At 40.1% G+C, this 23,520-nt stretch overlaps 1 protein-coding gene across 1 annotated transcript in view; it reads left to right on the top strand.

Moving 5' to 3' along the window:
* The window catches only part of LSP1 (lymphocyte specific protein 1), a 110,440-nt gene that overhangs the window by 60,564 nt on the left and 26,356 nt on the right, over nt 1-23,520 (top strand). The window contains exons 2-4 of the mRNA XM_083359093.1: nt 6,755-6,892; nt 18,006-18,188; nt 19,480-19,486. Coding sequence (XP_083215219.1) covers nt 6,755-6,892; nt 18,006-18,188; nt 19,480-19,486 — 328 coding nt within the window. The remainder of the gene's footprint in view (nt 1-6,754; nt 6,893-18,005; nt 18,189-19,479; nt 19,487-23,520) is intronic.

The following is a 23,520-nucleotide window of genomic DNA, read 5'->3' as shown; positions in this document are numbered from 1 at the left end:
GAGCAAAAATTAATATAAGACCTGGTCTTATTTTCAGGGAAACACGGTACATGCACTCGCGTCTCTTAACAATCCTCCATAGCAATCAGATTAGAAAAGGTAGCAAATGTGGCACCATCAATCTCAAATAAATGACAGCTATGTTTCTGAATCTGAAACAGAAGTAACCATTCTTAAGTCCATTGAAATGAACTGTTTCTTTCTTTTTTTCTTTTTTTCTTTCTTTCTTTTTTTGAATTGGCAGAGTGCACAAAGCACCCAATATTTACTTCACTTGTATTACAACATCATTCTTGCATGGCATTCCATGGCATTTATGAGAACTGAGAAGTGTTAAACATAATGGAGGCAAAAGGATAATATTCGATCAGTATAAGAAGTCTGCAATAGAAAGGAAAAGTCATTAGGGTTCCTTGGTGTAACCAAGATTGGGTAATGCAAGAAAACAACCAAGCTCAGAGAGCACCAAGGACCCCTCATTTCAACACCGAGCTACAAATATTCTCCTTTATTGGAAAAGTCACTTCTGGTATTAGAATCTGCTAGTGATAGATTGCTCTCAAGCCATTAATTGAAATAATTATACATCATGTGAACCCACCTTAGGACAGAACCAGTCGTGGGATTCAGCCGGTTTGTACCAGTTCTGCAGAACCGGTAGCTAATTTTTTGTTGCCCATGCCTGGAACGGATTTCCAGAAGCAGCATCCACACAGAGAACCGGTTGTTCACATACACAGCATGGCTGGCTCAGGAATTCTGGGAGTTGAAGTCCACAAGTCATAAAAGAGCCAGGGTTGCCTACCCCTGGCCTAGTGGATGTGTACCAAAAGTTACCAAACACCCTCTGGTAGATGCTTGTGAGTGGATGTTCTCTGTTGTAGTTTACATGCTCTGGAATGTTCTTCCTTCTGAAAGTTGGAAGACATCTACTGTAACATCTTTTAGATGCCACTTTAAATTATATTTATTTATTCATTCAATTTATATCATCACCCATCTCACCTAAATGAGTCTGGGTGGCTTACATAATTAAAAACAGTTAAGAATAAAAACAAAATAAAAGCCATAAAACACAGTTAATTAAAACAATAAAAATGAATTTGTGGAAGAGTAGAATAAATTACTAACAACCAGCAGGCTGTGTACTACCACTTGGCCCCAAGTCTTAAGGAGTCTTCCACAAGACCAGCAGGGTTGAAATTCCCCCCTTTCCACCCAGCTTTCATGGTATGAATGCTGGAAGATTTTACTTTTCTATTTTCCACCACTTTTAAAGTATATGTCACTGAATATTGCATTTTATGTTTTATATTGTGTGAAGCTTTGCTTTGTTATGTATTTTATTGATCTTTTTTGTTGTAAATTTATTTATTTTATTTATTTATTTTAATTCCATTTATATCCCGCCCTTCTCCGAAGACTCAGGGCGGCTTACAAGCTTAGCAGTAGCCTTCATTCTATGTATATGCCTGCTTATTAGGGCTTTCACACACACACCCCAAGCGGCATTATTACAAAGTCAGCTTAATTGCCCCCAACAATCTGGGTCCTCATTTTACCTACCTCGGAAGGATGGAAGGCTGAGTCAACCTTGAGCCTGGTGGGATGCGAACCTGCACTAATTGCAGGCAGCTGGTGTTACTTAAGGAGGCATTAGCCCACTGCTCCACCAAGGCTCTTTCATATACTTTGAAAAAGCATATGTCAATTGGCATAGGAATGTGGTATATAAATCACCATCTTCAACTTTTGCATTCCTAAGTGAAAAATAACCAGGACTGAATATGTAAAATGAATTAGAAGAGTTTTAAAACTGAAGCTGAATGCTGGTAATACAATTAAAGCTATTAATACTTAAGCTGCCTTTGGAATATGCTACGTAACAGGTATTCTTGATTTGACACAGGTGGAATTAGATGCTTTAGACCAGCGGCCCGCAACCAGGGACTGGATCCTTGGAGAAAGGTTTTTCTCCAGACTGGAGGGAGGCATAGTTTTGCGTGCTGCCTTCATACCATGGAAGGGGCTTTGCTTGTTTGCATGGACTGGTTTCTGGCATGCCATGGACTGCTGCCAGTCCACTGATTGGGGGTTGGAGACTCCTTCTTTAGACTGTAGAGCCCAAAATCTTATGACAATAAATCACACCGTACACAGTGGTGGGATTCAAATATGTGAACAACCTGTTCTTTGTATGGATGCTGCTTCCGGAAGTCCATTCTGGGCCTGGGCAACAAAAAAGTAGCTACCGGTTCTGTCAAAGTGGTGCAAACTGGCTGAATCCCACCACCGGTCGTACCCTCAAAAAGTGAAATAGATCATTTGTTATTTACCAAGGAAAATTGTTTGTTGTACTTTGTTGCAAATGAAACAGCTAGTGAAGGATAAAATCCTAAAACCAAATTATTATATAAAAGCAAACAAAGAGAAGATGTTAAAAATGTTGATAAGGAAAACATTTTAAATGTAGCAGAATCAAAGATGACATACAAAACTGAACAGTGACAACAGTAAATGAAAAACTGGAAACAACTCTCTGCATGGTCAATACTTGAAAGGAACTGAAGGCAAGGTGAATAGTAACAAAACTTGCCAAGATCCATCAAGAAGGAAACATTTGCAGCACCCAAAAAAGCACTAGCAATGCAATAAAAATTAAAATTAAAAACCCCTCAAAACTCTTATGCAAAGAGAAAGACAAGATTGTTGACCATATAATTAGGGGCTGTAGCAACACTGACCAGATAAGTCAAGATTTTATTTATTGATGAAAATTTATATGGCTGCCCAACTTATTGTTAGTGACTCTGTGATAAAATCAGATGGCAACAATGAATTTTGCAATTAATGCAAAAAACATGGATCTGACACCTCCAACTATTGTTACAACATAATATTGGAAAAATGTTCCAGAATGATTATGTAAAACATTTGTAGGGATTCAAATTCAAATGGTCAGACCTGCCAAACACTCAAGCCTCTAAGTAGAAACAATCCTTGTCTCCATTTGTTGAGAAAGGTATAGTTTTATTAGCAGTCAAGTGCATTGCAGTAGTGCATAGCCAGGACTGAGAATTATGCACCAAAATCCCTAAGTTCAACTTTTTCCTCCCTTAACTGCCTCCAATTGCTGACACACACACACGCATGACCAATCAGGTTTCAGCAAGATGTAGGTTAATATGCAGCTGCATTCTTCTCCCAGCTGGATGACCTTGAAGCAGCATCTCAGGGAGATACAGAAGCTAGTTTTGTTTTCCCCTAGGCATTCTCCCTCCCCAGAGTTCATGACAGTTTGTCACCACATGGCAACGAAGCACACAAGCAAGCATACAGTGGCAGCTGACACAACATCTAGAGCTTAACATAACTGTAGTTAAAGAAAGCAAGTTGTGGTTATAAATGCAGCAATACTAAATGGCACTAGAGTCACTCAGAACACATGGGAAAATACTGTATGATAGCAACAGCAATAGCACTTAGATTTATATACCACTTTACAGGACTTTACAGGCCTTTCTAAGTGGTTTACAGGGTCAGCATACAGTATTGCTCCCAATAATCTGGATCCTCATTTTACCGATGTTGGAACAACAGAAGGCGGAGTCAACCGTGAGCTGATCAGGATCAAGCTTCTGGCTGAGTTTGTGTGCAATACTGCATTCTAACCACTGTGTCACCATAGATCTTTTGGGAAAATGGGAAAACATCAAGCCATTTTCTTTTCCTTTAAAAAGCTATTAAATATTTTTTCATAAGTAAAAAGCAAATCTAATCAATAAAATAGAAAAGGAAAAGAAAAAGACAATAAAATGCATAGAAAACAAAAAAGAGAAATAATTAAAGAAACTAAAGTAGACACTGTCTGATCATTTCAACAGATATTAACAAACTGATCATCTCCTCTCCATCTTAACTGTTTCAAAATCCTTCCAGCGCTTTATTTGTCTGTTTTTTCAACCATTAAATCATTTCACTGTTTTTCTTCTTTTAGCAAAAAACCCCATAAAAGGTTTCAAGTCTTTTTTTTTAAAAAAAAGTAATTGCTGTTTTCTCCCTGACCAAAATGGTCAGTTCCAGGAACCATTCCTCCACTCTGGGAATTTCATTTGACTTCCATCCTTGTGTGTATCTTGCTGCCCTTACCACATACAAAATCAATTTTCTATGGGTCTTTTAAATTTGCTATACATAAGTCTGAGTTTTTAAAAAAATGTTGGTGTCTTTGTGTTACTAATCTCTTAAAATTCTTTTTATCACTATACTGTATGTATTTGCGGCCAGTATTTCTTAGGCTTTTCACAGGTGAAAAATGTAATGGTGAAATGTCCTTTAATATTTTTTCACATTTTTCACATTGATTTGTGGTACTTTTTTTTCATTTTTGAGCATTTCTTCGGTATCATGCACCAGTGATACATGATTTTTATTAAAAAATATTTTAAATTATAATACTATAAATGTTCTTCTCTTTATCCACATTTTGTTCATGGATTCATCTATACTTAATAATCATAATCATAATACTAAGGTTGGAAGGAACCTTGGAGGTCATCTAGTCCAACCCTCTGCTCAGGCAGGAAAGCCTATACCATTTCAGACAAATGGTTGTCCAGTCTCTTCTTAAAAACTTCCAGTGTTGGAGCATTCACCACTTCTGGAGGCAGGTTGTTCCACTGGTTAATTGTTCTAACTGTCAGGAAGTTTCTCCTTAGTTCTAGGTTGCTTCTCTCCTTGATTAGTTTCCATCTGTTGCTTCTTGTCCTGCCTTTGGAAACTTTGGAGAATAGCTTGACTCCCTCTTCTTTGTGGCAGCCCCTGAGATATTGGAACACAGCTATCATGTCACCCCTAGTCCTTCTCTTCATTAAACTAGACATACCCAATTCCAGCAGCTTTTCCTTATATGTTTTAGCCTCCAGTCCTCTAATCATCTTTGTTGCTCTTCTCTGTACTCTTTCCAGAGTCTCAACATCTTTTTTACATCGTGTGGCCTTACCAAGGCATTGTAAAGTGGTATTAGTACTTCACGTGATCTTGATTCTATCCCTCTGTTAATGCAGCCTAGCACTGTGTTGGCTTTTTTGGCAGCTGCAGCACATTGCTGGCTCATATTTAAGTGATTGTCCACTAGGACTCCGAGATCCCTCTCACAGTTACTACTATTGAGCAAGGTACCACCTATACTATACCTGTACATTTGGTTTTTCTTGCCTAAATGTAGAACCTTACTTTTTTCACCATTGAATTTCATTTTGTTAGATAGCGCCCAGTGTTCAAGTCTGTCCAGATCCTCCTGTAATCTTAAGCCTATTTTCTGGAGTGTTGGCTATTCTTGCCAGCTTGGTGTCATCTGCAAATTTGATGACCATCTAATCCCCTCGTCCAAATTGTTGATGAAGATGTTGAAGAGCACTAGTTCATTTTATCATACAATCCCTGACTTGTTTCTCTAGTTTTAAATCTTAGCAAAAGTTTATACTTTTTTGCAATTATATCTGCACAATTGGTACATAATTTATTTTCAAATTCCATTTTATACTTTTCAATTCCAACTACCATTTTGTCTATATTAAATCTTACTTTCAGTTGTGTATCTGAAAAACTATGTCCCTCTCGAGTCACTTGTTCTTTTGTCTTAATCTTAAATTCTCCATCTTTGTGTATTGATAAATCTTGATAGGTTAGGGTTTTTCCCTATTAGTTGTTTCTCTTTTGTAAAAGTTATTTTGGAGGCACAATTCTGGGTTTGAATTTATTCCATTTTCTTAATATTGCACTCTTCACATAATGATTTTTAAAACTATATTAACTTTATCATACCCTAAAAAGCTATGCCAACTAAACTTCCAATTAAGTTTTCCTAATTCTAACATTCTTCTATTCTTCTATTTCTCAGCCACACCCACTCTCTCATCCAACAGGATGTAAAACACAATCTAAAGCAAGGTAATACTAGTCTTCCTCTAAGCAACATCATTCGTGTTTTATCACAGAGTTTCTACCAAACATCATCAAACATCAATCTTAATAACTGAAATATAACAATTAGAAAGTAACCCAGCAAAGGTTTTTCTGGGTAATTATTGGAACATCTGGAAATATAGCAATGGAATTGGCAAAACATCTTACTAAATTAGAATTATTTGACCTCATATTTTGTTTATAAACAATTTTATTTAGAACCACATACATATTACAGCAGGGGGGAAAAATGCAACCTGCTGCTAAAAGAGGAGAGAAGTGACTATGGCTCTTGGTATCACATCTACATCCATTTTGGAATGTTACAAAATTATTGTTACAATATTATCTCCTCTGGATTCTGTCAAGGAATTGCTTATGTGGTGCCTAGGAGATTATGACGGGCTTTCAATCTTATGTACTATGGAAGGAAAACCTGCAGTAAGATAGTACATGGTGCCCCTCTCAAACAGTATTCCTTTGTAAAATTTCAATTAAAACGCAATGCTTTGGGGCGGAAAAAAATCTGTTGAAATCACTGTGTTCAGAATAGCCTTTTCTGGAGATTCAGTGGAAACTTTAGTTGTTGTTGTTGATGATGACGTCATTATTTAAACTGATATTGCATTTTTTTCTCCATTTCACTGTTTTTTATTCCCCATTTGTGTCAAATGTTTCCTGACAGAATAATTTCCTTCTGGTGCCCCTTGTTTCTGGTGAGGATTTGGTAACAGAAACATTAGCAAATACTAAGCATGCATCTGCATATTTTCTCTCTGACTGGTAGGCTGACAGCTCAATGGAGTGTGGAAGATGAGGAGGAAGCTGCAAGGGAGCGACGCCGAAGGGAACGTGAAAGACAGCTGAGGTCCCAGGCAGAAGAAGGGCTCAACAGCACCTCTGAAGTGGCAGTACAAGAAAGCAAGTAAGTCTGTGTCTGGGATGTCAATGGAGCCATGAGAGTCAGACTGAACTACTGTAATGCTTTAAAGGAAGTTAAGAAATTTCAGTTAATGCAGAACTGGGATTTCTCACTAGGTGTTGACTCGTAGGACTCTGAATATTGTCAATGCTCAGCTAAAATGCCGCTTTAGTTGGAGAAAAGTCTAGTTTTATGAAGGACTATCCTTATCAACCTGACTTCACTTTTGTATCAGCAAAAGTGGCTTACCTTAGTCCCCTGTCTTTGAGACCAGGCAGTTGTCAGGTGTGAGGCACAGATACTTACCTGCAGTGGCTCCAGCTTTCTGGAACTCATTATCAACTGATGTTCATCTGTTTCCTTTGGTGCAGGCCTTTAAGAAAACTTTCAGATTTTCAGCCTTATCTTTCCCTATATAGTTGTGGGGATTGCAGTTTTTTTTTTTAGTATTAATGGAAAATAGGGATGCTTAATTAACACTACCATGGTCAGTGGGATTAACTTGTGCATTTATTGTTTGCAGAGATTTGCCTCCCAGCTGCCTTGAGGGGGGTTTGTGGCCTAAAAGGCAATTTTTAAACAAAATTATTGAATGTAAAGTTGTCCATCAGCTATCATCAGTTATAAATGAATACGTGGCTGATAAAAGAAATCTGTAGGTGTCTTACTAGGAATAATTTAATTTGATGCATATAATAACACACACACAATTTCATACTGAGAAACAGGAAAACATGATCTGCATATTATGCCAGCACAGCACAGAACAAATGAATCAACTTCATGACTTTGCAAGTTAAGTACAGTAATATTACTGAATGCAGTACTATTCAGGAATATCATGGACTTTCTCTAAATTTGGCTTGCCAAATCTAGTGAAGACTATTCCAGGGATATAAGAGATTCTTAGAATTCCCAGCATAGCTCTCTTTGTGATAAATCAGGAAGCAACCATCAACCAGTCAGTATAAATGGGATTAATAAGTACAATCCCTGACTTACAGAATTTCATTTAGTGACTGTTTGAAGTTACAACATCACTGAAAAAAGTGACTTATGATCATTTTTCACACAACCGTTACAGCATCCCCATGGTCATGGGATCAAAATTCAGATGCTTGGCATATTTATGACAGTTGCAGTGTCCTGGGGTCATGTGATCACCTTTTGCAAACTTCTGACAAGCAAAGTCAATGGAGAATCCAGATTCACTTAACAACCAAGTTACTAATTTAACAAGTGCAGCGATTCTCTTAACTGTGGCAAGAAAGGTTGTAAAATGGGGCAAAACTCACTTAACAAATGTCTCACTTAGCAACAGAAATTTTGGGCTCAGTTGTGGTTGTAAGTTGTACCTGTATCATATTTTGTGGTGTTCCATGCAAGTGCTTTAGAATGCACTGCATTAATTAACGTGCCCGTATTGGCCAATTTGGTGGGTTGTCAGTTCTCCAAACTTGGTTTAGAGCAGCCATTCGCTGGACATTTTTTTTTTATAATGCTATGTACATACCCATACATTCTTAGTTATTTACAAATTGTAAATACTTATAAATATTTATATGTAAGATGCCCAGGGAAAGAAGAAAATTAAATTGCTAAAAAGACAGTGAGTGATTTTCAGGCAGGCCTCTTTAGAGAGGATATTTCAGAGCAAGTCACAAATAGGCCCTCTTATCTTGTAGCCATTGGCTGAAGTTCATTTGGTAGTGGGACTTGGAGGACTCTGTCCAGTAGCTCAAACTAACAATTGAGGATCCCAGCAACAAAGATCCCAACTATACTTTGGAGAAGGTGTTTGAATGAACCCTCACTGCAAACTCAGCGTTTTATTCTATTCCTTCCACTTCAGAAGTGCCAAAACCCTTAGATATTTCAGCTACTTGAAATGCAGAGCTGCTACCTGAGGTTTAGGATGCAGTGACAGCCTTCTCCAAAAGATGTCCAGAGTGATTGCTTCAAAACTGGTTGTGAGACAGCAATAGGAGACTGGAAGGCAAGCCACAAAGCATTTTCACTATCGTTGCTCAGCATCTTCCACTTTGGGCAGTTACATCAGTGTGCATAATATAAAAACTAATTTTAATGAAGTATCTCTTTACTAGTTTTCTAGTTTCTAATTATGAAAATGCCTATTGTATATTTGCTGGTAGAAATCATAGACAAATCTATGTGTGCCTTACTTAACTAAAATGTATTGATTTTTATGAAGATTCTGAGAGATTCCTGCCTATGTTCTCCCAGAGCAGAACATAATAAGCCACGAACACTGTGAAAACCAACATTTTCCACTAGATCAGTGGGAGGCATCCAAACTTTATTTTTACAAAGCCGTTTGTAATGCAAAGTCTACATCAGTCAAGGCAGTCTGTCAGCCAGTTGCTTCTCCTAGCAAATCTTGTTGCTGGTAGAGAAGTTTTTTTTTCCTGAACGCATAAGCCAAGGGCTGGTTTTGGCTACTGCATGTAGCAGCTTCACTTTTGTTCTTCAGAAGCGGGGACCTAGAGAAGGAGCTCCAGTTGAAGTATAATTGAAGCAAAGCCCCTCTTTTAAATTTTGCACAGCTTTATATCCCATTTATTGTGGGAGCTTCATTTACGGAGAGATTCGATGTTTTCACTAGAAGGCAAGAACCTGGAGGGGAAAGAAACTGATTGAAGAAGTGGAGAATAGGAGGGGCATTATTTTGCTTTGACTTGCCTGCCAAATATTCCCTGCAAACATTCCACCAACCTAGCTGGACCTGGCCCAGGGAACAGCAATGGCCAAAGGCAACTGAACAGTGGTGTATATGTCAGTACTCCTTCACACGTTTCAGTCCATTGTTAGAAGGGCTCCTCTCACTCCTAACTTTTCATTGGCTAGGACTAAGCCAGGGGTAGGCAACCTTGGCTCTTTTATGACTCATGGACTTCAACTCCCAGAATTCCTGAGCCAGCTGAAGTCCATGAGTCATACAAGAGCCAAGGTTGCCTACCCCTGGTAAGCCATATGCTTGCTGAGACAACATCCAATTGGAAAACAAAGCCTCATTGATATCTAGTGGCAATGGGAGTGGTTTTGGAGAGGTTAATCAAAAAGAAATACACACAAGGAATTATTTCAGAAAAAACCAACAAATGTTCCCTTTTCTTTTCCAATGGGCTTGATGGTTTCATTCTGCTCCCTAGCCATTTCTGCAGCTGTGATTCTGGCTTCAAAAGCCAGGATGCTAATACAGATTTTTTCTTCTTCTCCCCTTCAGTAAACTCAACTCCTCTTTAAAGTGACTCATTCACTTCTGGTAAGCTGTGTTGCTGTACATAGCCCCTTCCAAAACATCATAAATTGCCTGAAGGTCCAGGTTACCTTTGCTTGACATCCCTTATTTAGCTTCTTACTCCAAAGCATCCATTCACAACCAGATGTTCTCCAGATGTTTTGGCTTACAACTTCCCTAGCAGCAGAGTTAACTGTCAAGGCTGATGGGAGTGGTAGATCCCCAAATCCGGCAGATATGGAGCTGAGGGAAGCTGTACTGATCTCCATGTTTAGAAGTTAGTCACTTCTGAGTATTGTAACTAATGTTTTGGACACAAGTAAGGGAGTGTGCATTGTGTCCATGCCTTTGTGGTTTCCTGAGCACCTGGCTGATTACATTAAGGAGGGAAATAAATACTTCACTAAATTTGTATTCAGACTTAAAATTCCAATAAAAATCCTCTTTAGAATAGATTCTAAATCTCTTCAGTATTTTTTCTGTTTTTGCCCCCATGAAATGACTGTTTCAATTCCTTTTTCCAAGTTAGCCCCTCCCAACAGATTTCAAATGACTTTACATTTTTCCTAACAAAAGACTGCCGTTGTGAACATGCCATGAATTTTCTCCACTGAACAGAAAGAAAATAGGGGATGTTACTTCTAGAAATGCCTCATCCCAACTTCTCTATCGTTCTAGATCAGGGGTGTCAAACTCACAACGCCATGTGATGTGTTGTGACGTATCACAACTTTTCCCCCATTGCCGGAGCCGGAATGGGTACAGTTTTGGCATGATGCATCCAGCCTGTGGGCCAGCAGTTTGACACCCGTTCTAGATTCTTTTTGCCTTGTTTCTTGAGCAGATAGGTGTTGTGTCAAGTTACATCCCACAGAGTGAACATTTTGTGGTTTAATCTTCTAGCAAGCGTGTTATGTATTGGGCTCAATGGTAATACCACGTGGGTTGCTGGAGCAGCTAATGGCTCTCCAGCAACCCAGACTACAAGTCTCCAGTGCTGCTATTGGCTGTCCTTAGGCAGCAATGGTTGCTTCAAATCTATTGGGTGCCACCTAGGGGCTAGACTATATATTGCGGCTAGTTACAGCCCAATTCTCAGTTCAGATTCTGGAAGCAAATAAACATGAGTTTTCCTGAACTCACTTGCCTCGTCTTCATTCCTGTGCCAAAGAACCCGCTACACAACACTGGCGACGAAGGTGGAACTTGCTTCCCTGAAAAAGAGCTGAAGTCTTAGAGGGGAAGGCAGCACACGCCAGAGGGAAAAGGCATTTCCCCCCACTCCTGCAAGCTATGCTAATGACCTTGTGCTCAGTGGACTCATTCCCTGAGCCTGGGAAGCAGGATCCGAAGAAATTGCAGGAACCAGCAAAAAACAGAATGCCGAAGGTCAGAAGACTTTGAGAATTCGATGTGAAGCATCCAAAAGAATGGCCATCTTATTTATCCCAGGTAGAAAACTACCTCCGGGCAAACCAAATCACGGAAGAAGGCCTCAAGGCTGCAATGCTACTCTGCGTCTGCAGCCCACCAACCTTTGATTTGGCTGAGAACCTCTTCACTCTGACACCAATAGAATCGGTCTCCTACACGGACCTCAGGAAGAACTTAACTGAACATTTCCAGCCCAAGATGTCTGAAATGGCCTGGCATTTCAGGTTTGACCAGAGAGTGCAGCAACCTGGTGAATCAGCTTCAGAATTCATCGCGGGCCTGAGGCAGGCTGCACGCCTTTGCAAATTTTCAAACTTAGAAGAGAGACTACGAGATTGGCTCGTTTGCGGCCTACAGAACCGAACGCTTCAACAAAGACTCTTTGCCAGACCAAATTTAATGTTTTCAGAAGCACAAGATGAAGTTTTGGCCAATGAAGCCACCGGGGGTGCAATTCAAGCAGTCCAGCGTGCCAAAATGACAAAGCATGAAGAAACGGTCCACCACGAGGACGCCAAATGCCCCGAAGTGTCCTCCAAGGAGGAAGAACCAGAAATCAACAAACTTCAAAAGCAGCCCAACATGCAACACCACAACAGCCAGCAGCAAGAGAACACTTACAAGGCAGTTCTCTTACCTAGATGTAGAGGGTGCGGCGGCAGCCATTTTTGCGCTGATTGCAGATTCCGGTCAGCCACGTGCAGAGCCTGTGGCTGGACAGGCCACATTGCAGTGGTTTGCAGAGCCCGCCAGAGGGACCGGCCACCCAAACACCAGTCGGAAGAACCGACTAGGAGAGGTACTGGGGCCCAGGGTCCGGTTAGTGTGGGGTTTTTCAGAAGCCATAGAAACGTGTGCCACACTGGGGCCCAAAGCCCCCTCAAACCTAAACTCAGACTCCTGGTAGAGGTACAAGGAGTTCCTTGTAAAATGGAATTGGACTCTGGCTCTGCAGTCTCCATTATCTCTCAAGACACTTTTAATTTTGTGTGTAGGCGCAGTAACAATTGGGCTAAACCGAGGCCCTCAGGCTTAATTCTAATTGACTTTCAAAATGCTCAAGTTAAAGTTAAGGGAGAAGCCACCTTGACTGTAAAATTTAAGGGGTTTTATGGGCACCTGGATGTCATAGTAGTAGGGGGCCAGAGAACGAGTCTCATTGGACTCAATTGGTTTGATGCCTTAGGTATTCAGATTACTGGTATCAACTGGACACAAACTGCAAACCTCTCATCAGTATGTGAGGACTATGCTGACATTTTTGATTCTGCCCTAGGAACATACACAGGCCCGCCTATCTCATTCAAGCTAGACCCCAATGTACTTCCAATTAGGGTTAAGCCTCAAAGGGTCCCCTTTGCCTTAAAACATAAAATTGATTCTGAACTCGACAAGCTTGTAGAACAGGGCGTTTTACAGCCAGTTGATGGGGGGGAAGTGGGAAACTCCTATCGTCACCCCACTTAAAGCCAATGGGGAAATTCGCATTTGTGCTGATCATAAATGCACTCTAAATAAAGCCCTCAAGCAACATGCTTACCCAGTTCCAGTGGTCAACCACATTTTAGCCTCCTTGCAAGGGGGTACTATTTTTTTGCTAAACTTGATTTAGCACAGGCCTATCAGCAATTGCCGGTTGATGAGGCCACATCTGCGGCTCAGTTGATCGTGACTCACAAGGGGGCTTTCAAAGTAAAATGCTTACAGTTTGGAGTCAGTGTTGCCCCAGGCATTTTCCAGGGAATAATGGAACGCACTTTTAAGGGCATTCAGGGCATCTGCCCTTATTTTGATGATGTTCTTATTGCTGGGGAATCCCCAGAAGTGTTAGCCAGCAGGCTCAGATTTGTTTTACAGAGGTTTCATGAAGCAGGCCTCAAATTAAAAAAGAGCAACTGTAGTATTGGCGTTCCTTCAACAGAATTCTTGGGATTCAGAATTGATGCTAATGGCATTCACCCTGCTGAATCTAAAGTGAAGGCTATTAAAATGGCTCCTACGCCAAATCCAAAGGTGAGCTACAAGCATTCTTGGGTCTCCTTAACTTCTATCACACCTTTCTACCTCATAAGGCAGCATTAGCAGAGCCTTTGCACAGGCTTTTAGATAAGAAAGCTCCATGGAAATGGACTAATTTACATGAAAAAAGTTTCCAGGACTTAAAAGCACTATTGCCAGAAAAGTCCACTGTAACTCATTACAAAGAGTCTAAACCTGTATGTCTTGCATGTGATGCATCTCCCTATGGGGTGGGGGCAGTTTTAAGTCACTTAGAAAAGAATGGAACACAGGTTCCTATAGCATTCTACTCAAGGACATTGTCCTCTGCTGAGCGCAACTATGCTCAGATTGACAAAGAGGCCCTAGCCATTGTTACTGGAATTAAAAAATTTCACAACTATTTATATGGCAGGGACTTCACGGTCTTTACAGACCACAAGCCACTGTTGGGACTTTTCACAACAGACAAACAAACCCCACACATACTGTCCCCAAGAATGTTGAGATGGTCTATTTTTCTTTCTGCATACAATTTTAAATTGATTCACAAACCAGGCAAAGAAATGGGCCATGCTGATGGCCTCAGCAGACTACCACTGACACTAATGGAACCAGACCCAGCTCCTACTGCCAGAATTCTGTCCATACAGGACCTGCCTGAATTTCCCCTCCATGATGGGGATATTGCTGCTGAAACAGCTACAGGTAGAACACTTAGTAGAGTACTTTCATGGGTATACCCAGGGTGGTTGGATAAAAGCCAATTTCAGAATTATTTTGTCAGAAGACATGAGCTTTCTGCCCACAAAGGGTGCATTTTATGGGGAAACAGAGTCATAATTCCCTCTTCCATAAGAGACAGGGTCTTACAATCATTATATGAAGGCCATCCAGGCATTGTCAGAATGAAAGCTTTAGCAAGAAGCTACCTTTGGTGGCCTGGCCTTGACAAGGACATTGAGGGACAAGTCCATGGTTGTTATACATGCCAGCAATCTAGGCCTGAAATGCCACATGCTCCAGTTCACAGGTGGGAGGAAACGCATACTCCCTGGTGTAGGGTTCACATAGACTATGCTGGGCCTTTTCAAGGACAGCTCTTCCTTATAGTAGTGGATAGCCACTCCAAATGGCTGGAAGTAATTCCAGTCCCTAACATGACTACTGCTAGGACCATCCAGGTGCTGAGAAAAGTCTATGCTACACATAGGTTGCCAGATGTCTTAGTTTCAGACATTGGGGCCCAATTCACTGCTGCTGAATTTCAGGCCTTCCTTAGAGCAAATCTCATCAAACATGCAATGTCTGTGCCCTTTCATCCGTCTTCTAATGGTCAAGCTGAACGCATGGTGAGGACAACAAAGGAATCACTCAAGCGCATTGTCACAGGTGACTGGCATCACAGATTGGCAGATTTTCTACTCTGCCAGCATTCTATGCCCTGCACTGCTACAGGCAAAAGTCCCGCAGAACTGCATTGGGGGAGGTGATTGATCACTAAACTGGACAGGTTGCATCCAGATAGAGTGGCAGCAGAAGCCTTTTGACCAAAACCCCCTAGGGGGCTGCAAATGGGCAATTGGGTTTGGGCCAGGAACTATGGTCATGGGAATCTTTGGGTTCCTGGTAAAATTACCAAAGCATCTGGTCCCCTATCTTATGAAGTGGGGCTGGAGGGAATGGCCACTAAGTGAGGACTGCATCATAAGTCCCTCCCAAGGTCCTCAAACTTGTGGCCAAGCTAGTCCTCACTTGGACTATCAGGACTTTTCCTTCATAACCGATGAGGAACCAGATGGAGAAGTGCGGAGTCCAGGAATGCAACATGGATCCCCTGAAGGAGCAATCCAACCGGACTTCAGCAACGGCTGTGCCTACTCTGCTGATCAGTCTGCTCTGGGGTGGGCCAACCTGGAGAGGCCAGCCAGAGAGCATCTAATCCCCTTGACTCAGGAGCAACAAGGGACATGGGTCTACCCAGCCCACTGGGTAAGCTGGTAGACCACAAAGTGACTGGAACTCTGAGACGTTCCTCTAGGGCACACAAGCCTCCTTCATATCTTGCTGATTATGTTGTAAAATAAAGATCTATAATGTTGTTGTATTGCAACTTGCCACTGTACTACAGAAACTGGGAGTTATGATGTTAACTGTCTAGTGTGCTCTCAATGAAGCCTATTCATTCAAATGCTGTAAGTTAACCTTGTAACCTATATGGCTTTATTTTCTATTGTTTTGATAATTGTATTAAGACTAAATTGTGTTACAATATTGTCTGATCTAAGAGGGGAGGGGTGTTATGTATTGGGCTCAATGGTAATACCACATGGGTTGCTGGAGCAGCTAACCTAGGTCATCTTGAGCACCTGAGAAGAAAATAATTGCTAACTGATTCCCTTTCATTTCTCTCTTTGTTTTCCTCCATCATCTTCCATGTATATTTATATATATAGAAATGTAACATTTGTATAGTATCCTTAATAGAACTGGGTTCAGGTTAGAGGTGCCCAGTCCTTCTGCTCAGTGGGACAAGGAAACTTCATTGATAAAAAGGAGAGGAAATCAGAAAAAGAATAAAGCAATTCTCCCTTCCATTTGCTTGTATTCCATACTTGGATCTCCCTTTTAGTTAACAGTGTTCTAGGGGCTTGTGCATCTCTGTACTGAATTGCAATGGATCATAAGTTTGGAATGCAGTCTGTATATTTTGAAGGCCAATTGCTGGACTCGGGCCAGTTGCGTTTAAGTGCTTTTTTCCTCTCTTCCTTTATTAATGAATGGCAGAGAAGAGTCATTTTTAATCTTCCTCCCTCCCACCATCTCTCTCTCTCTCTCTCTCTCTCTCTCTCTCTCTCTCTCTCTCTCTCTCTCTCTCTCTCTCTCTCTCTCTCTTCCTCCCTCCCTCCCTCCCTCTCTCTCTCTCTCCCACACACACACACAAACACCACACACAATAAAACATGCATTTCAGCTTTAGTGAACTGCAAATGTATCAAGTGATTTGCTTGCTTCAGTTTTAATTGTCTGTGTGAATTAGTGTTTAGCGATGGGAAAATTTTCTGGTGACCTTGCTAGGGAACACTCGGAAGTCCACTGATAGGCTATTTGTTGGTAAGTTTTAAAGGTAGAATTTGGACCTGCTGGTTATTTAAGAGCAACCTCCTTTTTCCCCTGAGGCAAATTTAAAAGCGAGATAGTCTTTTTTATATTCTTGATCCTGTTCTTGCTGGTATTATCCAAATGTCAATGTCAAAGGTAGCTTCCCCAATGCAATTATTTCACACACACACACACACCGTGCCCAGCTTTATTACCCTCAGTCCCTTTTACCCACAGTTCCAGACCCTTTAGTCTTCATTCCTTGCCCTTCCTATGCATTTGGGCAAGTCCTGTTTCTAAGAGGCTGTTCTGCTCTGAGCCATCCCTGCTGTAAGAAATCCAGCCTCAAAGTTTGTGGCCTCCTTGCCTTCTGGAATCTTCTATCTGAGATTTAGTTTGCACAGTAAACCATGATTTGTTTAACAAAGGGATGCCAAATATATCACACTTAATTGATTTATACAACACTGTAAGCCCTGCTTTACAGATCAGAATGGCTGAGTTCACAAAATATACTGAACATAAATGGCTTTCTCCCTTCCTTTACTTTAATTTCTGAATGATATGTAGAAGTGACTCAGGCATCCTTGGTTCATTAAGTGCCTTTTCTTTGATCCCTGTGCCATTGTGAGGGAACAGAAATGGGTCGGAATGTAGAGGATAGCCTTCCTTCTCCATCTTTACATTTTCCTGATGCCTCAGATAACTGTGGGGCAGAGCAAATGGTGAAACATTTGTCATGTTCCACATATGTACCTATATCAGATGTTGGGATACAAGTAAAGGACCTATGTACCTGTATCAGATACTGGGATGCAAGCATAATTGCTGTATTTATGTGACAATGTCATCATACCTGTTTTCATTTTGGTCTCATTGTAGCTTGCTGTAGATACCTTTGAAAATCCCAATGTTTCTGAAAGAAACCAAGTTGTGAAATGTTCCCTTAAAATGATAATGTTAATTATAAAGCAAATGTCTTAGTATGATTTGTAGGCTTAGCTTATGCAATATATCACCAGGCTACATTTGGGGACTAAAGAATAATTTCTAACATTAGGAAGATCAATGTTTTGGAGGGGAGCAAGGTTGAGGAAGTAATGAAGGCATGTGGCAGCATCAAGAGGCAAGCTCTGCCCTTGTGCACTTGCAGACAACATTGCATCTCAAGTACAACATGGCAGTACTTGTCATAATGCCACCATGCATATCACTCTGGTTAGGACCAGAAACCTACATTTTTTACATAAACAGACACAATGTTCATAACTTTCTGTATGAACCTGGTGGTGTTCAACATCCTTTTTTCCCCTCATGTTCCAGGATTGATGGGAAGCCTTCTAAAACCTCAGAACTGGAAGAAGATGAAGGCTTTAGTGACTGGTCCCAAAAACTTGAACAGCGCAAGCAGCAATGGGGAGGAGAGGGAATGCAAGAAGGGGACCAAATTCACCAAGGGGAATGCAGAGAAGCTCAACAAGCAGAACCTATACAGGGTGAAGAAAGGTAGGGAATCTTTTTCACTGCTTGAAAGGAAGTAGTAACTAAACATGAACCAACCAGAAAACCTGGAAGAAACGCAGCAGGTTTCTTGAACTTTGAAATAAGACCCACTCAACTTGCTCCAGATATGGCATACTGTGTGTATGCTCCAAACATACAATACTATATTCTGCAAACCAGGCAGATTTCTGTTTAACATTCATGTTAGCTTGGTCAAATGCAGCCTAGCCTGACCAATTGCCATGCCATGGCTATAGTCACATGTCAACCTTAACTTGGTTAATTTTCCTATGATTAGTCAATTAAACCCACTTTTCTGGTTTTATACAACTTATTTAACCATAAGCTAAGCACCTTGATTAGGGGTGGGAGAGCTACAATATACTCGACAACAGTGTGGTGGTTAACTTGCAGCTTGGTATGTTCTGCAAACAGAACCAAAGAAATTGCCTGGAACAATGAAACAGCCTGATTGTTTCCGTGTTGTTATCAAATTTATTTATTGTCAAAATTTGTTGTCTCCCATCTCACAGTTTGAAACAACTCTGAGTGTTATATTGTAGAGATTGGTTTGTTTTTCTTAAATGGTTCTTAACAGAAGTCCTTTACCTTTAAAAACTTCATGACTAGGAAGAACGTTAATCAAACTATAATTAAATATTTAAGTCACCTGGGCAATTCCTTTCCCAGTGGTAAAAGCATAGAGCATTTGCCAGGGAAGAAGACGCCAACCCAGGCTTAAGGTAGGCTAAAAGAACCTTATATGACTATATTACTAGCTTCATAAACAAGAAAAATTTCCATATATTAGTAAAGTCACCTTCCACTAATCTTAGCCATGTAGTTGCCTTAAAAATTAGCTCTTGTGATCTGCAAACTTTGTCTTAGTAGTTAGTTGTAGTTTATACCACAACCTGTGGTTAATCATAAGATGCACTTCAACTGTTGGTGCTTCTCAAATGATTATGTATGGAACTAATTTGCAGTATGTATGTTTGTGAATTTACTTGCATGACTGATAAATTTGCAGGCATTAATTTTGCCATCCCATCTTTTTTATAAAAATATTGTTGCATACAAACATGTGTTTGCAGTAGTAAATTATTTCAACTGGTAGAAGAAAAATGTAGAACACCTGCCACAGCTGAGAGCAAAGAAGGAGGAAGGGAGTTACCATTTTTAACCGAGGGAATGCATTTAGGAAGGACAAAACTTAAATTTTCTACTTTGTGGACTCAATTGAAAGTGAGTAGATTCCTACAGCGTGTTTTCTAAATTGTAATTCTATTTCAAGGCCTTTAGTAAGATACCTTCAATTTTATCACCCCCATGTTTCCCAATCTCATGGTTTTATTTTTAGAGTTTCTGAAAAAAAAGTTCTGTAATTTCAAATGTTAAAGCAAGGGGGTTTAAATCTCTAATGATGGCATTAGATTTTTCTAATCTAAAGGAAGATTTTTCCTTTGGAAAACTTAATTCATTGTGCTTAAGTTTCTTTTGGGGTCCTTTTTCCCTTTTATAATGATCCAGGAATTGTGTACATTAAGCAAAATTTCTCCTACACATGATATAGATGCAAATTCAAGCAGCTCTTCTTCCAAACTTCTCTGGTTAACTCATTTTCTTCAGCAAATAAAGAACTGGATAAGCTCCACCATCCTTTTTCTGTTGTGTTGCAGGCACTGGTTTTATTTTTAGATTTCTTTTCAATATCTTCAAATTTACTTCAGTGAAACTGAACAAGCAATCATTTTTAGCAGGGTTGCACATTTGCACTAACCTAAGAATACCACACACACAAAACAGACTGCTGAGAAATGATTCAGGAAGCAATTATTTGAAGCAACTGTTTGGATAAGGGTGAGGAGAAAGAATTAAAAGGAACTGCTGCTTCTGCTCAGGAAGACAGAGCAGAAACTGATACAGTTTTAAGTTTGAAGTTGGTTTTTACTTACCCCTTGAAGAAATTCCTTTAATGAAATAAAGCAATGACTCTGAAATTAAAATCCCCCTGGAGAATTGGTGAACAAGGTTTGGGCAAACAGTATTCCATGCTATCCCATTCCATTCTGTCCCCAGTATGGTATTTGTGAGTCGTCCTATGTCCATTTTCATTAAAAAAAATCAAACTTATTAAACTGTCATGTTACAGCTTAATATCTCTATTTCCATGAATTTTGGAATTAAAAAACTTTCTTAAAAATAAAGATAGACTTCAGTCCTTTGCTTGTTTTGGATGTGGCCTTATGTACCATTCACTACCTTGGCAAATGAAATCAGCTTTTCAAATTGTGTTGCTGAATTGGGTGAATGAAAATATATTGAAAGGAATGATTTGGAATTTGGAACCAACCAGATGTTCTTTTCACAGAGTACATGTGATATAGTGGTTAAGGCACCCAGCTAGAAACTGGGAGACTGCGAGTTCTAGTCCCACCTTAGGTACAAAGCCAGCTGGCTGATCTTGGGCTAGTTGCATACTTTTAGCCAGAGGAAGCAAGCAATGACAAATCTCTTCTGAAAAGTTTGCCAAGAAGACTACAGGGACTTCTATAGGCAGTCTCCAGGGGTCAATGATCAGACCAGGTGTCTCATAAATATAGTGACATAGTTTGTCTTTTTTTCCTTAGTAATTTTTTTTTGCTTAGAGATCTGTAACTCAATATAATGGTCTTCTTCAGAATATGCTTTGTAGGTTGCAAATGATTTTTTTTTGTTAACTTGGTCCATAATTCATGTGGGTTTTGCTTTTGATCTAGGCGGGGGAAGATAGTCAAAACATTAAGCTGTCATGTTACAGCTTAATATCTCTATTTCCATGAATTTTGGAATTAAAAAATAGTCAAAACAGTACATCTAAGATACAACTAGCATTCAACAGAATAATTTGGCAGGTGCATTTGTTTTGCATGTTCTCTCACAGTAATGTGCTGCTCTTTAGAATAGTTCGAAGAAACTATATAAATACAGTATAATATTTTGTACTGCCTACATGCATGCCCAGATGTTTCTGGTATGGACATTGTGGGTCAGATGCTAGTTAAGTCAACTTCAATTTAGTTTTTACATGCAAAAGTAATTATATAAGCAAGCTCCAAGTAATGGCACTTAGGTTTAGGAAATGGAAATAGGAAATGATTTGAGGGACAAATTATATGTGATGCTTGAATTTTCCTTGATAAATTATAGCACTATTCCATGGGGCTAGATGTCTTAAATGAACTCAAACTCTTCTTTTACAAGGTAGAAAACTGGTAGTGAATTTTCTACTGTCATAAACAGCTTATGCCTTCTATGCCCTTGAAAATCATAAAATAGGATTTGGAAAGCCTTGTGCAGGCCACATGTGTATTAGCTGAACCTATTCTGGTTCATAAATTTCTAATTATTTTAAATGCATTAGTGCCGACTTCGAGGAGAAATGAAGCTTGTGTGACTTTCAAGTATAGTGTATCTTTCAGAACTGTAGTAGTTTGTAGTGAAAGCAGAAAGTTTGCTATTAATATTGGCTGATGGGGATCTAATTGCTATAGAATGATGCAGAATTACTGTGTAAAAATGTCTTTGAATGAGACTATTTGTTACTCAAATAACACTGTAGACCAGATTTGTATTAAATGCTAGGTTTATGCCCAAGTCTGAAATACTTTGGAGTAGCAATTACAAACTCCTTAGCTATAGAAGAGCAATTCCTGCTTGTTTTAAAATAGTACAAGTTTCTTATTAATGCATGGATGTAGATTTACATTGGAAGACAAACATGGAGTTTTGTTCCAAGCTAGCAGGGGGTGAGGTGGGGCATTAAATTATGTTCATGTTTTTGCCCTTAAGTTGTTAAGACTTATTAAGCCAGAGCCTATCTTCAGTCAGATGGCTTTTCCTTTCCTACCCATTAGTGCTTTGCATTAAATTGGCTTTTAGAGGGAGCTTTCATTCTAAGCAGTAACACAGACTGTGTCCTTCTCTGGTGAAGTATGATCCAAAGGCCACACCACAGTTTGGTCCCATGTCACTGGATGTCTGTAATCATAATTGGGAAGCAGGCTAGAGATTTCCAGCTGTAAACTTCTCCATCTCAAACTTTTTCAGCCAGGGTGCCTTTTTTTTTTGGCTGAAGGCTCCACTCATCCTTTGAGTTGGTGGGATTCAGCCAGTTTGCACCAGTTCAGTAGAACTGGCAGTTAATTTTTTGGTGCCCAGGCCCAGAATGGACTTCCAGAAGCGGCATCCACACCGAGAACCAGTTGTTCACATATCTGAATCCCACCACTGCTTTGAGTGCTATGCTGCAGGCCACTCTCCCCCAAAAGCAGTGGGTTGGAATTGGCTGAAAAGCAAAGTGATAATAATGACGATCATCACATTAATTATAATGAATAGGTTCTAGTTATGTTTTAATGTTTCCTTTCTATCATATTAAACATTATAATTGGATTACCTCTTTTAGAGCAGGGCTTTTCAACCAGTGGTACGGTTACCACCTGTGGTACATGGGCACCTGGCAGGTGGTATGTGACCATCCTAGAAAAGTGGTAGCGGGGGAGGGGAATATGCTGAACTGGTGGCAGCACCGCACAAGCCTGAGCGAGAGATGGCTGGAGCTGCAGGGCTGTCAGGGCTCAATGGAAGCTCCAGGATCAGTGTCAGGCTCCAGCTGGAGCTTGGCACTAATCCTGGCACTTCTGAGCCCAGAAGGCAGGTGTCTTGCTCGGCTGTAGCTTGGGGAGCACTTTTTTCAATGCCATTGTAACTTCAAACAGTCACTAAGCGAACTGTTGTAAGTCAAGGACTACCTGTACTTCATCAAGTCATCAGGTTTTTGACACCTTGCTAGGCGACTGGTGGTACTCGGATGTTGCCATATTCTAAAAGTGGTACGGTAGGTGAAAAGGTTGAAAAGCCCTGTTTTAGAGGTCACAGTAAAGCCAGTAAATGTAAATTCCCCATTGGAAAAAAAATATTCTTGCACAATGAAGAAAGACATTTGGATACTCTCCTTTGGGTGTCCAGGTGATTATGTTATACCTGGGAATTAATGTCTATTACCTGCAGGATATCACTTGCTCCACATAAATATTTCCAAAATCCTTTTTACTATGCATGAATAATTGTCTTGGCTATTATAATATTCAGCCTTCACAGATACACTTCCACTTCATCAAGCAATTGCTTTCCTAAAAAATCAAACAGGTAGAAATTATTGTCTTTTAAATGAGTAAAGTAAGCTTTATTTATGATTTTAAAAAAATATTAAAAACTGCACTTCTTTCTTAAAGAGAAAAGGTCATTTGGCCTTTCTCCTCTTAATTTTTCCCACTTGCCGACTCTCTCTCCT

The sequence above is a fragment of the Vipera ursinii genome (assembly GCF_947247035.1).
Source record: "Vipera ursinii genome assembly, chromosome: 1".
Lineage (NCBI taxonomy): Eukaryota > Metazoa > Chordata > Lepidosauria > Squamata > Viperidae > Vipera > Vipera ursinii.
Note: the sequence above shows the minus strand (reverse complement) of the source record. Positions and strands in the feature narration are given on the sequence as shown.